Source organism: Ambystoma mexicanum, chromosome 13 (assembly GCF_040938575.1).
Source record: "Ambystoma mexicanum isolate Mex_15411 chromosome 13, UKY_AmexF1_1, whole genome shotgun sequence".
Lineage (NCBI taxonomy): Eukaryota > Metazoa > Chordata > Amphibia > Caudata > Ambystomatidae > Ambystoma > Ambystoma mexicanum.
The window spans coordinates 251,286,758-251,301,438 of NC_090938.1; the positions used below are offsets into that span (position 1 = coordinate 251,286,758).

The 14,681-nt window shown below is 47.3% G+C and overlaps 1 protein-coding gene across 2 annotated transcripts in view; it reads right to left on the reverse strand.

Moving 5' to 3' along the window:
• PNP (purine nucleoside phosphorylase) overlaps positions 1–14,681 on the reverse strand; it is a 379,606-nt gene that overhangs the window by 117,530 nt on the left and 247,395 nt on the right. For both annotated transcript variants that reach the window (XM_069633728.1, XM_069633727.1), the window contains one exon: positions 9,972–10,147. In XM_069633728.1, the coding sequence (XP_069489829.1) occupies positions 9,972–10,147 (176 nt within the window). The remainder of the gene's footprint in view (positions 1–9,971; positions 10,148–14,681) is intronic.

Sequence of the window (14,681 nt, forward strand, 5' to 3'; positions counted from 1 at the left end):
CCCTGTCGCAGGGTTTTGCGGTTGAGAGAGCGCACAGGGCCTTAACTAGGAAGCCACCACCGGGAAACCCGCCCAGGCCAGTGATAGCCAAGATCCTTAATTACCGGGACCGAGAAAGGATCCTTGAACACTTCCGCAAGGGAGGCACAATACAACGAGGAGCGGCGAATATAACGGCCTATCCCGATTACACCCTGCAGGTACAGCGCAGTCGTATGAACTTCGGATCGGTGAAGAGGAGATTGCGGGAAGCGGGGCTTAAATACATGTTGCTCTATCCGGCCAAACTGAAGGTTTTCTTTCAGGGCAAGCTGCTGTTCTTTGTCACCCCGGAGGATGCTATGGAGTGGTTGGATGCACAAAACTGCCCTCAGGAGTCAGATGTTCAGACGGCCGGTGGAAAATAAAGGGCGAGATAAGTAACGATGTAGGCCCGGTCGGGTTATGAACATTGGGACTAGAATATAGTCATTGAACTCGCTTGAGAACATGCGCGCGTCAGGGGTTATGAAATGTGGTCCGTGCACGGACATGGTTGCGAAGTAGAGGAGCCGCCAGAAGCCGCCCTTTACACCCCTTTTTGTGTTTAGTCACTGTTAGTGGGGTGACACCCTGTCGGGTTCTCTATTTGGGTTTTCCAAGGAGGACCGAACACAGGGATGCCTGAGATCCAGGGATGGAGCTGGGCAGTTGTTGGGGGTAGGGGCTTGGGGGGGAGTTTTAGTTTCTGTATGAGCTGGGGGTGAAACCGGGAGCGGGTGTTCGCAAAGTGGGGAGGGATTGCCTCGGATGGGGGGAGGAAACTACTTATAGGCCATGGGAGACCTCAGGATATTAACGTGGAACGTTAGGGGGCTTAACAGTTATCTTAAGCGAAATAAAGTCATGTTGTATCTTAAGAGGCAGAAGATAGACGTAGCTCTGATACAGGAGACACATCTAAAGCGAGAGAAACTGGAGCTGGTAGGGAGGAAGTGGAAGGGAACAGTGGTAGGATCAACGTACTCCGCCTATGCCAGAGGAGTGCTGGTGTGGGTGGCGCCACACGTCCCATTCAAGCTAATTGAGGAGGTTGTGGAGGAGGATGGGAGGTTGGTTATGGTGAGGGGGCTGGTAGAAAACAAAGTAGTGTGCATTGTAAACACATACGCGCCTAACCAGGAAACGGCGACATATTTTAGGACGCTGTGCACCAAGCTCAGTGTTGGGATGGGGGGAACGGTGATATGGGGTGGCGACTTTAATTGCGTGTTGAATCCCAGGGAGGATAGGTCGGATGACAAGATGGCTAAGCCCAGTCCGGCGGCTAAGGTATTGCAGACGCTGCTGGCGGATTTTGGCCTAGTAGATGTGTGGAGAGCGAAACACCCGGGCGTGAGGCAATACTCGCACTATTCGGCTCCGCATCTACTGCACACGAGACTTGATTACTTTTTCACTACGCCAGACATAGTCGCGGAGTGCGACCATATAGACTACAGGGCGAGAGTCCTCTCTGACCACTCGCCCCTGGTCATGCGATGGCAACTGTATTCCCCACGAGCGCGTATACCAACATGGCGCCTTAGGGCGGAGGCGCTCAAAGACCCTGCCTTCAGAGAGGATATTAGGGAAGAGATAACTGCTTATTTTGAGGTGAATAAAGGGAGCGTTAAGACGGCTGGCACCTTATGGGAGGCCTTTAAGGTCGTAATGCGGGGGATCGCCATTGCGAAGTCTAAGGGATTGATGGGGGGAGTCCTGGCGGATTTGCATAGAGCAGAGACTGAGCTGGAGGAGGAGTTGGAAGGTGGTGGGACAGATGTGGAGGCGGTCTCCAAATTGCAACAGGAGCGTGCGGAACATTGGGACAGACTCTGTAATTTGAACTATAGAAAGTATATTGAGAGACTGCATGCGGGGGGAGATAAAACGGGCCGACTCTTAGCTTGGCTGTACAAGAGCGAGACCCCACGATCCCCGATCAGATTGGTAACCAATGAAAAGGGGGAGGAGGTAGACACCCAAGAAGGCGTGAACAGGGCATTCGTGGAATACTATAAGGTCTTATACGAAGATCGCGAGGGGGGCAGCCAGGAGGAGATAGACGAAGTGCTGGAAGATGTAGGCTTGCCCAAGGTCAGCGATGAGGAGCTGGATGCTCCGATCACCCTGGAAGAGCTGAAGGAGATTGTGAGACAGTTGCCCACTAGCAAGGCCCCAGGGGCAGATGGGTTCCCCAGTGAATTTTATAAAGTTTATGCGGAGGAAGTGCTCCCGCCCATGCTGGAAATGCTCAACGAAGCGTACGAGATGGGACGGTTGCCGGAGTCACTTAGGGAGGCGATTATAATTCCGCTCCCCAAGCCAAATAAACCGGGACATGATTGTGGCTCCTACAGGCCCCTGTCGATGCTGAACCAAGATAGCAAGATCCTGACAGCTGTCCTGGCTACTAGAATGCGTAGAGTGATCGGCAAGTTGATCCACCCTGACCAAACGGGCTATGTCCCTAATAGGAACATTACTCACAACCACAGGCGCCTCCACAGGGTGGTCGAGTGGGGTTGTAGTGATGACGGCGAAATGGCGATAGTGGCATTGGACGCGGTTAAGGCGTTCGACTCTGTTCGGTGGGCTTGGCTGCTGGCGGCTCTGAGATGGTACGGGATGGGACCAGGTTATGTTAGGTGGGCCGAGATGTTATACAGTGCACCACTAGCCAGGGTCCGCACGGGTGCAGTGGTGTCAGAGAGATGGCAGTTGGGCAGAGGCACTAGGCAGGGGTGTCCCTGGTCCCCAATGTTGTACATCCTGGCCCTAGAACCCTTAGCGATTTACCTCCGGCAGCAATATGACCCGGTCGGCATCGATGTGAGAGGAGAGTGTCACCTTATATCCCTGTATGCAGATGATATGCTGCTATACCTAAGATACCCAGAAGAAAATTTGCAGTATGTCTTAGAGGTGATGGGGAGGTATGCCTGGTTGTCCGGTATAGCAGTAAATCCCCAGAAATCCACTCTATTTCCGCTAGGGGGCTATGTGGGGACTCCGGTAGAGAGGTTGCCAGTGTTGCAGATCCCGTGGGCGACGAGATCCTTTAGATACTTGGGAATTGACGTGTATCACACGACTGTGGAAGAGCACAAGCATAACACTGAACTTGCTGTGGGGAAGATCGAGAAATGCATGAGGTTCTGGGAAAGATTGCCACTAGCGATGATGGGCCGGGGAGCTATGCTTAAAATGGTGGTACTGCCCAGGCTTCTGCATCATTTTAACAACATCCCCTACATGATTCCTAAGAAGTTTTTCGTGAGGCTACATAGTGTTTGCAGAGAATTCCTGTGGCACGGCACGCGCAACAGAGTCGCACTGTGGAAGCTGCAGAACTTCTATGAGAAGGGCGGAGTCAAACTGCCGAACTTTGAGGCATATTATGTGGCAGCGCAGCTACAATATGTGTCCAGGTGGCTCTCTGATGACGAGACCCCTGAACACAGGCTGTTTGGGAGGGATTGCTCCCCTTTTTATCTGCGAGAGGTGATCTGGGTGGCTAATGTATGCATGAGGGAGCGGCCTAGAATGCTAGCTTTGGGACGGAACATGTGGAAACGGGCCTGCCGGATGATGGGTAACCCTTTGCCGTGTGTGTTGCAGTTCCCATTGGTCGCACTGGCGAAGGGAGATTGGCAGCTCAGAGCAACCATTCGGATATACTGGGAGTCAGTGGGGTTGGTCACCATGGGAGATATTTGGCAGGATGGGACCATCTTGGAGTTCGAACAATTAGAGGCAGGGGTCAATATATGACATATCACAGGATAGTGCAGGAGATCCGGAATAGGTGGCCCGAAACTACCCTGGCCGATGAACCGGACGCCACGGTGGAGATACTATATGACACATCGGAGGGCGGACATGAGGTCTCTAGGTTGTACGAGATGTTGATGACGAAGGTTGGGAGCGACTTAGTTCACTTGAGACTGGAATGGGAAACAGAGATGGGGGCCCCGATGGCAGAGGGTTGTGGGAGCGAGCCCTGGGGTATCATAAAAAAGTATCGAGAAACGCCAGGTTTAAGCAAATACAGCTTTATATAACGCACAGGGCATACATGACCCCCTTGAGAATATCCAAATTTCGGGATGTTGGACGCCAGGCGTGCCCCAAGTGTGACGAGGAGAATGCAGACATGATACACATGTTCTGGGTGTGCCCAGTAATTGCAGGCTATTGGGGTGAAGTGGCGCAGAAGCTGGCAGGAAAGGGTGTCACGCTCAAAGTGGATTCAGCCTGGGCCTGCTTACTGGGGGGATATCCCAGAGCGCGTAAACTTAGACATGTCGAGAAATTGAAAGATTTGGCTTATGTGCTTGCTAAACGTAGGATTGCCATGGGATGGAAGGAGTGTCATAAGCCACGAACGGAGGTCTGGTGGAGGGATCTCCAAAAATGGGCGGCGGCCGAGACGGCTGTGTGGCGGGATACCAGTATTGCAGGGGAGGAGGAGGAAATGTGCTCCCTCGCGGCATGGAAATTGTTGATAGCTGAACTGTTTGGAACGGGGTCGGCTCCAATTGAATCTGAGAGCGATGACGCCCCCCCGTTCACAGCGGATACCAATGGCGAACACCATACAGGCTCATAGGGGGAGGGATGGGGATTGCAGTGCTGTTTGTTGTCAAATGTGTTTATTTATGTTCAAGTTGTAATGTCGTGTGGTTTATATATAAAATAAAAATATATTTAAAAAAAAAAAAAAAAAAAAGGATGCCACACCTCCTTCCGACACTGTTAACCACAGCCCCGATTCAGTTTCTTTCTGCATACAGAGGAATGGTACTCAGTCAATGGGTGATTTTAAAGGTTGCGCCAACGTTGCGAATTTGACTGGTGAGGACAGACCTTTGTATGTAGGCGAACCAGTCTACTTTGTTTGCGGTAATGTAGCATTTCCATGGTTACCCAGGGACTGGCAGGGAACTTGTTATTTAGGGATCCCGTTACCCGGGCTATTCATAGCCAGTACCGTAGAAGTTTCAAAGTCTGGTCCAAGGCGGGACGAGAATGGTGACACTCCAGCACAAGTTCTGGGAGACGTAGCGAAATCCTTTGTGCCATTTTGGGGACAAATAATGAACTCCGAGGATATCACGAGACTAGCGAGAGTACTGGAGAGAACCATCAACCGGACAACTGACATACTCTATAACATGACTTTAGAACAGAAAGCAATAAGGTTAATAGCACTTCAGAACCGGATGGCATTAGACGTCATCCTGGCTGAACGTGGAGGGGGTATGTAAATTAGTGGGGTCCGCTCGCTGTGTTTTCGTGGCAGATTCCTCCCCAACTATCTTCAAGGCTGTTAGGCAGAAACCTGTGCAGTTCCCTCTGGGACCAATGCAAAAGATTTAAGACTACAGGTGTTTGGCAGTAAGCCCACTTGGTAGCAGTCTGTACCACACAGATTCACTTGGTAGCTGTGGCTGAGCCGTCAGACTTCCCTCAATAAGAGTTAGGCAGTATACAGAGTATTCACAATAGGTCAGAAGAACACAGTAGAACAAGTAAACACTGACCAGAGCTTGGTGTAAAAGAGATATAATTATTTATTTAAAACCACATCTAGTAAAACACACAGGCACTAAGGTTAAGCAGTTAAGAAACACGGTCACTAAAAGATATACACTCCCTTAAAAGAATATTAGACAAGTCTTAAGTAAAGCCCCACTTATTTTCAGACAGCGGTGAGCGCTTAACGCAGATGCCACTATAATAATTCGTTTTAAAAAGGGAGAGAAGAGCAGAGTATTATTTGAAACAGATCCCAACACTTTCACAAGAACACAACAAGAGAGGAAGGCAAAGTAACACTGAAGTTAGAGTTCAGAAGGCCGGATCCACTTTAAGAGGATCAGAACGAAATGTGTCCAAGGTCACACGGTTGCAGTGCACAAAGTCTTGAGAAGGTTCAAAAAGAGTTGGACCAAATAAAGGGACCAGTTAGATGGCCAAGGCGGCCAGCCCAGTCCAGAAGGTTGAGGGATTATTATTACCTTGTAGCAATTTTTAGAAAGGGAGGCCTGTCGGACACGGTACCTTAAAGTGGTGAGAATACTCCAGCGGGGGCAGTTGTTCCTGGCAGCGGATGCAAGTCGGTGCTTCGTCCGGGGGAAGATAGGATCTCGTCGGGGAGGAAGACAGGAGTCTGTTGCACTGCCAGGGAAGAAACCAGCCGCGGAGTTCTCAGGTAAAAGGAGTGGTCCTTTTATTCGCGGTCCAGTGGTAAGTGGCTATCCAGTTGCCGGGGTGCTTGGCACGGGCAATTCGACCACAAGACGTCCTGGGATGTGAGGAAAAGAAGGTAAACTGGTTGTGCCCACCAGTCAGGGGAAGAAGCCTCTCCAGCCGGGAGATCTTCTCTGTCGTTGGGAAGTGGTGAGTCGGTTCCGCAGGGCTCCACCGGTGGTGTCATCGTGGTAGGTCGGCTCAGCTTCTCCCTCGTCAGATTCTCAGGTCCTGTGGCCACTTCTGAAGTTCCAGTCCCCAACGCCCTGCTTTTATGCAGCACACCCCCATTCACTCAGCCTAGCGGTCAATCAAACATGCTAAGTGGTGAGCAGGCCGGCTCACCACTTGGGCCAATCACACAAGAGTGCGACTGAGTTACCAAGGTAACTCAGTCCAGGGTGCCTAAACCCCCTCTCACACCCCCTGTGGTACCCAGACAGAGTGGCACCACTTTTGGAGGCTTCTGTGGAGAAGCCCGCCAAAAAGTGGAACAAAGGGCTCGACTTGGGTTGTAGTCACAGAAGAGAACACAAACGCCATTTTAGAATCGAGTCCTGGCAAAAAATACCAACCGGCAAATTAATATTAATTAAATAAACCGGCGGTATGTTCGAGGCTATGAGAATTAAATAATTAAAGTTGGTAGCCTCGAACAATGGGAAAATCCCATAGGGATATATTCGCGGTCGAATATAAAAGGTAGTATCCACTGCCACCAGTCAAAACTCGATCAGGGGGGACGGAGACGTGCCCCCTCGAGTAACCGAATTGCCCCGACCAGAATGTCCACAATATGATGGTTTGTACCGGGTTCTGTTAATAATTTGGGACTAGTAAAGCCAATGGTGACTTTACATGCCCTGGGAGACAGTGGTCAGTCCCAGGGTATGGAGTCTATGGTGGGGTGTCACTAGGACACCCCTGTGTCACTGCACAGAGGGTGCTGTGTAACACACATAGTAAAAACACATGGGACCCTATGGAGTAAAGGACCCCATAGCCCATAAAACACATTAACAGTCAAAGGAACACCATAAATCATGTCCAAGAGTGGGAGAAAGAAAGAGTCTCACTCTTGGCAGGAGAAAAAAACAAACTCCAGAAATCCAGCAAAGCTGCTGGGGGACTCGCTAGGTTAGGAAATTCAGCCAAAAGTGATAATTCTCCCTAACAAAGGCAATACAGAATCTGCATGTCTAGTTCAGTAGTACATGTTCCCGAAGGAAATTGGGGTCTTAGCGCTTAGTTCTGGGACTTCTTGCGATCTTGGGGTTGGAAATTACTTTCGGTCTTGCTGATCATTTTAGGAGTTGTGTTTCTTTGTTCTTGTATACAATGTCTTCCTGGTATATGTTTGATGCTAGGGAGATGTTGCGCACAGGCGATGGGTACATTAGGACGCAAGGCATATGCCCCAGACAAGGACTCCAATGAATATGTGTTGAAAGAAATCTTAGTAACTGACCGAATGGCAATTGATATCTCTGACAGTGATTCAGGGTGTATGGACGTTGAGACATGGAGTTATTCGTAGTGTGACTAGAAGTAGTTTAGCGCTTGGCATAGGCCAAAAGGAGGGTTTGTCGAGCGGGAAATCATATTATACCCTCTTGATTGTATATATATTGTCCTAGGCCAAGTCGCTCATCGAGGAAATCCGCGTTGCAAGGTCCTGACCTTAGATCAGTCTTAGCCGCCATTTTAGGTTCATCACCCATTTTGATTCTCGCTCCAAAGTCACCCTGTGTTCTAAAATGGTGGACAGTATTCTTCTGTTAGTAACATGGCCGTCTTGACCTCGGTATGCATGTTAATGCTTAAACTGCCCGCAGGCCAAATGTTAGGGTCATGTAATGAGACCTTGTCCATCGTTGACCTGTGGATAGAGGATTACCTGTACCAACGATACTAATCCGTGAACATATATTAAGCACAATGTTGTGTAAATACTAAACGAGAACACTTGTTGGACTGCATTGTATTAAAATATGTACTAAGGCTTATGTTAGATCCAAGAATATACTGTTACTATTGTGACTTGTTGAACATGTAAACTGAAGGTGATCCATATGCATATAGTTGGGCGAGTCAGAGGTGAACTCGGCACGAACCCTAGATTGGGAATTATAAACATACAGAGAGGCTGAACATCATGTTCCAAAACTGTATAAAAAGAGTCAATAGTCTGATGTACAGTCCCACTCACTGCACACACCGAACAGGACTGGTATTTGCTGTGTTGTACTGAGGGCCGGATAACTATCTGTTGCTTTGAAAAAAACTCTTCAGTTGTAGAATAAAGATCTGTGTATCTTTTGAACCCGCGTTTGGTGTATTTCCTTTTGGGGTACTCAGCCTCGATATTCTTTTTGCTTTCACAATGGGACGAGTGCTTATAGCGTTAAGCACCCGTTCCAAGGGCTGGCATGGGCGATATTGTCCCAGGGCCCTCGTTAAAAGACCCCGCTTCACACAGGCCTTTAACTTGGGCCGATCCCACCGGTTCCAGCCCTTGGAACGGGTGCTTAAGACTATAATATCTATTGTGGAATTCTTCCCGCCTGAACAATCTGCGTTTGAAAATGTACTGGGGTTTGACCTGGCCTGAAATTTGAAATTGTCCAATGACAGTCTTGATGCAGGAGCTTGTTGAAATGTGTGAGCACCTATGGAAAGCACTTGCACCCACATAAACCTCTAGATCGCTTTCCGATTGCAGTGTGCTTCCTTTAAGGAAGTGCTTTGAATTAAATCAGAAATCGTTTTTTCTTTCTGTGAAAAGAACTGGATTAATAAAAAGTAGGTCAGAGTCCGAGTAAGGAGGTACCAAACCTTTACATGAAACAGGGCTCCAATACGGCAAGCAGTCACATCTTGGACCTCCTCCTCTAGTTTCATTATCTACCTACTTTCGGGCAGTTCCACAACATGAAATACATTTACAGATTTCTGAAGGTCTTTCAGTCATACATTTCATCATTAATGAAAAAAAAGCCCTTGTAATCTCTGGGTCAGGAGAAGGTTGCAAGCTACTAGCCAGGCATAAAAATTCCCCTCGCACACTCAGTTCTCCACATGCACAGCACACCATGTTTGACGTCAATTACGACTAGACAATGGTAAAATGTTAATGCATGTCCAAATTTGGCCAAATATATCCACAGCATCGCACATAACCCAGAGATTATTCCAGCAATGACACTTCACAGCGTAATGTATATCCTTTCGCCATAATGCTCTAGGAAGGTTATTCCTGAGCAGGAGTCAGATCACTATTTGGAAAAAAATGTTTGCCTTTACTCAACGAGCTGTACTTTCTTCAAATAGCAGCTTTTTATTGCAGTAGTAAATGTTAACAGCCCCCCACCCCCATACCTGACGTAGTCTAATTGCACAATTAAACTACTTTATTGAGATGGCATTTTCTGGGCAATAAAATGCTGGTGAAAATCCACTCAAGTGTGTACTTCACCACGTTTCCCCATTTAACGCAACGAGTTGATAATTAACTAGTAAGGGGGAAGAAGGCAGATGAGGCAAGAGATGAAGGAGCATGTAAAAGAGGAGGTAGATAAGATGGTGTATAAGAGGGAAGGGAAAAAGGAGAGACAGGGAGAGAGAGAGAAACAGAATGAAAATGGACCAAGAACATGGATGAGAGGGGGGGTGTGGTACAATCTCAGTATTCTCACCGGTCCTCATTGGGTCCCACGAGTGGGCTGTGTCCTGCAAAGCCAGGCATGTTGATGTGGTCCATGATCACCATTATGTGGCCAACTTTGTAATCCTGATTTAGGCCTCCTGCAGCATTGGTCACGATGAGTGTCTGCACACCAATCAGGTGAAAGACCCGGACTGGAAAAGTAGTCTAAGAAGAGATGAAATACCCATTAGGAAATTAATGACCTGCAATTCGAACATCTGGAGCAGCACATTTATCAGGCTTGAGGGCAGAAAGCGCAAGAACATTCAGGTGCCCCCTTTAAATGTCAATGCAACCCATAGAATGTATATTTCTTTCAAAAATTTAATTTCAATGTTTTTTCTTCATTACAATATATATTTTCTATCCACGGACCATGATGCTTAAAACTCAGTAATAGCTACTGCTTACAAGGTCCCAGACTGGTACAGACTTCAAAATACCTAAACACAAATGGTATAGTGTGTATATGGCAGGAGTAGTGCCAGCCTCTCCTGCCCAGAGAAGTAGCTTTCCCATATTACAGTTTCTTTTCCAAAGTATGGTCTGAGGCACAGTGCATCTTTTCACCATCTAACCAGTATTTAGACCCTTTAGCCGAAATTCCAGAGCCAGTAGGTGTGATACAGGAGCCATCGCCATGGAAACTCAGTTATGTAAATGGGAGCAGTCAACTGTCACTTGGAAGTCCTTTTTGCACATGCACTAAAGTCCCTGCCACAGTCCCCTCTGCATGGCTGCTAGGAGGCATTCACGGTCACCTTTTGGGCCTTCACTGCCACCTTTGCAAGCCTGCACAAAGGGTTCCAGTCAAATTCGGGAACCAAGCATGCCTGAATGTATAAGTGTCTTTCCTCTCTCTACTTTGTACCCTCTGGGAAACAAATGCAGGTATAATGGCATGTTTGGAGGGAAAGAGTGGCTAGCTTGTGTAGATAGGCCAGAATTCACAAAGGGCTTTTTTGGGCAGCTGTGGCCCTTCAAGCCCACCAATATTATGATTAGCACTCCAGGAAACCACCTGGAGTGCAGAAAGGGGCCTACTTTGGCCAGATTGAACCACTCCTGTAGGGTTTCCAAAAGGACGGGCTAAAAAGAAAACGGCACCATGGAAATAACGGGAAATCCAACGGAATCCCTTTTCAATTTCCCTTGCATGCGAGGAGATCAACGCATGCAATCTGGAGGGAGGACAGGAGGCATGTAAGTGAAGATTAAGGAGGCAGAAGGCAAGAAGCAAGTGGGTGGGGGTGGGAGGTCATGGAGGCATAGGGCATGTGGGAGGCGGGGCATGGGGGGGGGGGTAAGAGTTTAGAGGCCCAGGCAAGCAGGGTTTGGCTTGCTCAGAACACTGTTAAATTACTGGCAGTGCCAGTCAGTGTTCATAGCAACCTGCTTGGCTGCTTTAATTCTCCAGGGTGTTAATGGAATCTAATTGTGGGCGACATCCATGCAGCTTGAGATAAAACTAGCAGGTTATGTTTTATGTATTCACATATGAGGCACAAGGATTCACCAGAATTGCTTTGAAATAGTGTGAGCTTCCATCTCCAAGACACAGAATCACATATTGGTGCTGTTTGGGGAGGGTCAAACACCAAGGTGTTGTAGAGAACATCTTTAATCAGAGCTTCAAATAGGAGAAATGTTTTGTAAAACTACTCTGCATACTGAATAGGCCAACCCGTGTGCCTGCATTGAAGGAATGCCTATGGGCCAGAGGTCTTCAAACTGTGGGGCGTGCCCCCCACATGGGCGCAACCGCCTCCTGCGGGGGGGGGGGGCGGGGGGGCGCCAGAGCCCAGCATGAAATGTGTAAAAAAAATAAATAAAATAATTCTCTTTTTTAGTTTGCAGGATATGGGCAAGGGCGGCTCACATGGTCAGACTGGACCATAAAGCAGCCCAGGCACCAATGAAAATGTGGCCCGCATTTGCAAATGGATATTCATTCCTTTAGGCACAGAAAGTTTAAATAGTACCCAAGGGGGTGTTTTCTGTTAAAATGTAAGCAAATTGTGACATTAAAGAATATTTATTCAGCAACAATCGTCAAAACTACTATCAGCATAGTGAAGTAACCCATCAAACTGGTCCACATTGGCCAAAAAGAGTGACCCATTTTGACTGGCCTACACTAGCATTTTGCGTTTTTGGTATGGGCGTTGCCCTAATACCCTATAGGTCAGTCCGAGCCTAGCAGCTTATCCATAATGGGCTTGTCAACCCAGTGGCCCACTCACCCATTATGGAGGCGCCGAGAATTCAGCCCAGTGAAACACCGGGTACTCCCTCAGCTGCTTTTTCCAGCTTTGGGAGTGCTCCTGGGCTTGCTGAACTGTCAAATGGAAACACTGTTTCCCTTTGACAGCACAGTACCCCAGCCGCACATGCTCACTGAGCTATGCAAGGCTGGGGGCGTTTTGCTTTGCCAACTTTACATAGCTCATTGGAAATGCTAGCTGGGGCACTGCATGTCTGTATGTGTGAGAGGGGGCGGGGAACACCTGCATCTCCTTGCACATACAGACAGAGCAACCTGGAGTGGGGCATTTCAGCACCCACGCGCAGGTCCCTGCAGAAGGTACGTTTATGTTCATTTATTTTTTTTATTTAAATAGTGTACAGATGTATGTATGCTTCTGTTATGAATGAGTGTATGGTAATGTGCTCGTACGAATGATAGTGATTGCTGTGTGAAGGTGTGTGTGAAGGTGTGTGAAGGTGTGTGAGTGTGAAGGTGTGCGAGTGTGTGTGAGTGTGAAGGTGTGCGAGTGTGTGTGAGTGTGTGTGTGTGTGCGAGTGTGTGTGAGTGAGTATGTGAGTGTGTTTTGGCCTTTATCTATGATAGATGTCCAGTCAAAAATATTATGCTTCCCCCCCCCTCGCCAATTGTAAACTTTGGCGTTTTACCAATTTTATTTTAAACGTATGCTAAAAAATGTAACATTTTAATCCTATCATTTAAAAAAGAAATTCAGTCGAAACCCCCCCCCCGAAACCCACTTGATTGGTTCGGGCTCCCTAGCTGCGCTCGGTCGCTATAGCATTTTTGTGGGAAATATTTATCCCCCTCCACCTAAAAGAAAAAAGAAAAAAAAACCCAAAACACCACCAGCTCCCACTGGCCCTCGGACTGTGTTGGGAACAGGGTGGGGGGCCAGGGTCTGTGATGGGGTAGAGAGAGCCCAGGGACTGGGTAGGAGTGGGAAGAGGGAGCCCAGCAACTGAGGGGAGCAGGTCGGGGAGCCCAGGGACTATACTGGGAGTAGGGTGCAGTAACAGCGCAAAATAGTTCATAGCCGATTGTACAAACTGTCCATCTGGCATTTTTGGATCGGGGGCGTGGCCTGCCCAAATTTTGCTCTGGGGGGCGGGGCAGGCCAAAAAAGTTTAAAGACCGCTGCTATGGGCAATCCAACTTTTATTCTGGGTATTTTATCCTGGCCCGTGCCTGACATTTTGTCTCCACCCCCTTATTCCTTGAAGGGGACAATGCAAGTCAGAACAAGAAGGTGCGAGGAGGGATTTTATCCTGCACAACAGAGGTATGAAACACTTCTCAGATGTCCTATTCATGGCCTAACATTTATTTTACTTGTTGTTAGTAAATTATGCATGAATTGTAATAGGTTTACAGCTCTAACACAGAAAAGTAAACACCAATGCATGGAGGAATGACCATGCAAAATCTATGATGGAAAAATGACTATGTAAAATACGTAAGTTACATTACTTATAACACCGACTTTTGCTCATGTTGAACAAATTGTTAATGGTTAACTGTTCACAATGCATGCATTATACGTGTCCATACAGCTCACTCGGCAGTCAATGACATCCTGTGAAATCATCACGGACGTTGCCCACCCGCAAATTTCATCCATTTACACAGGCTACTAATCATTATCTTCCGTTCCAATCTACACAGCACCAACGAGAGAAATATTTTTATTCACGGCGAGTGGTACATGCACTGTGAAAGGACTCCACAGCTTGAATGTTAGATCCCCATCATTATTTACTAATATAGTCTGTTTGTCTACTCCTTGTGGCCTTTTTCCGCTCTAGAATGATACACACGAAACCTTGGAGATACGGTACACATTTCTTATTCTGAACAATTTATATTCTGGTACAATCATTAGAGGTGAGATACAAAAACTTCAGTTTATCCTTTAGTGTAACGATTTTGGGGTATTTCGGTTTCATTGTCTTACAGCCCGTGCGTCAAATAAACTTGGTAAACACGGATCTTGACAACAAGGTTGAGCTTCCATCTTGCTTTATTTTTATTTCTTCACTGAAATCATTTTTGTTTGAATTTGAGACAGCACAAATTGAGTATCTTATTCATTATAATACAATTTTTTGTATATTTCGGTGTTGTCATGTTAATAGGGTTTATTATTACGAAATAAGCTGCACTTGGCATCAGGGATTCATTCTTGAAATTAAATTTGGTCAGGACATACACAATTTGTTGCACGCTAAAGCTCAAACAAAGGAATATTGACTAGTATATATTTTACGTTGTTTTTAGCGATTACCCCAATGAAGGACGAAATGTCCGAAATGCACTCGCCAACGTCAAAAGGAATTATGAAGGAGCTACATTAATAAAGGATGAAACAAAGGCATGAAGAAATGTTTTTTTACTTAGCATATATTTTACTTTAGTGTTTCCTACAAGGGTGCA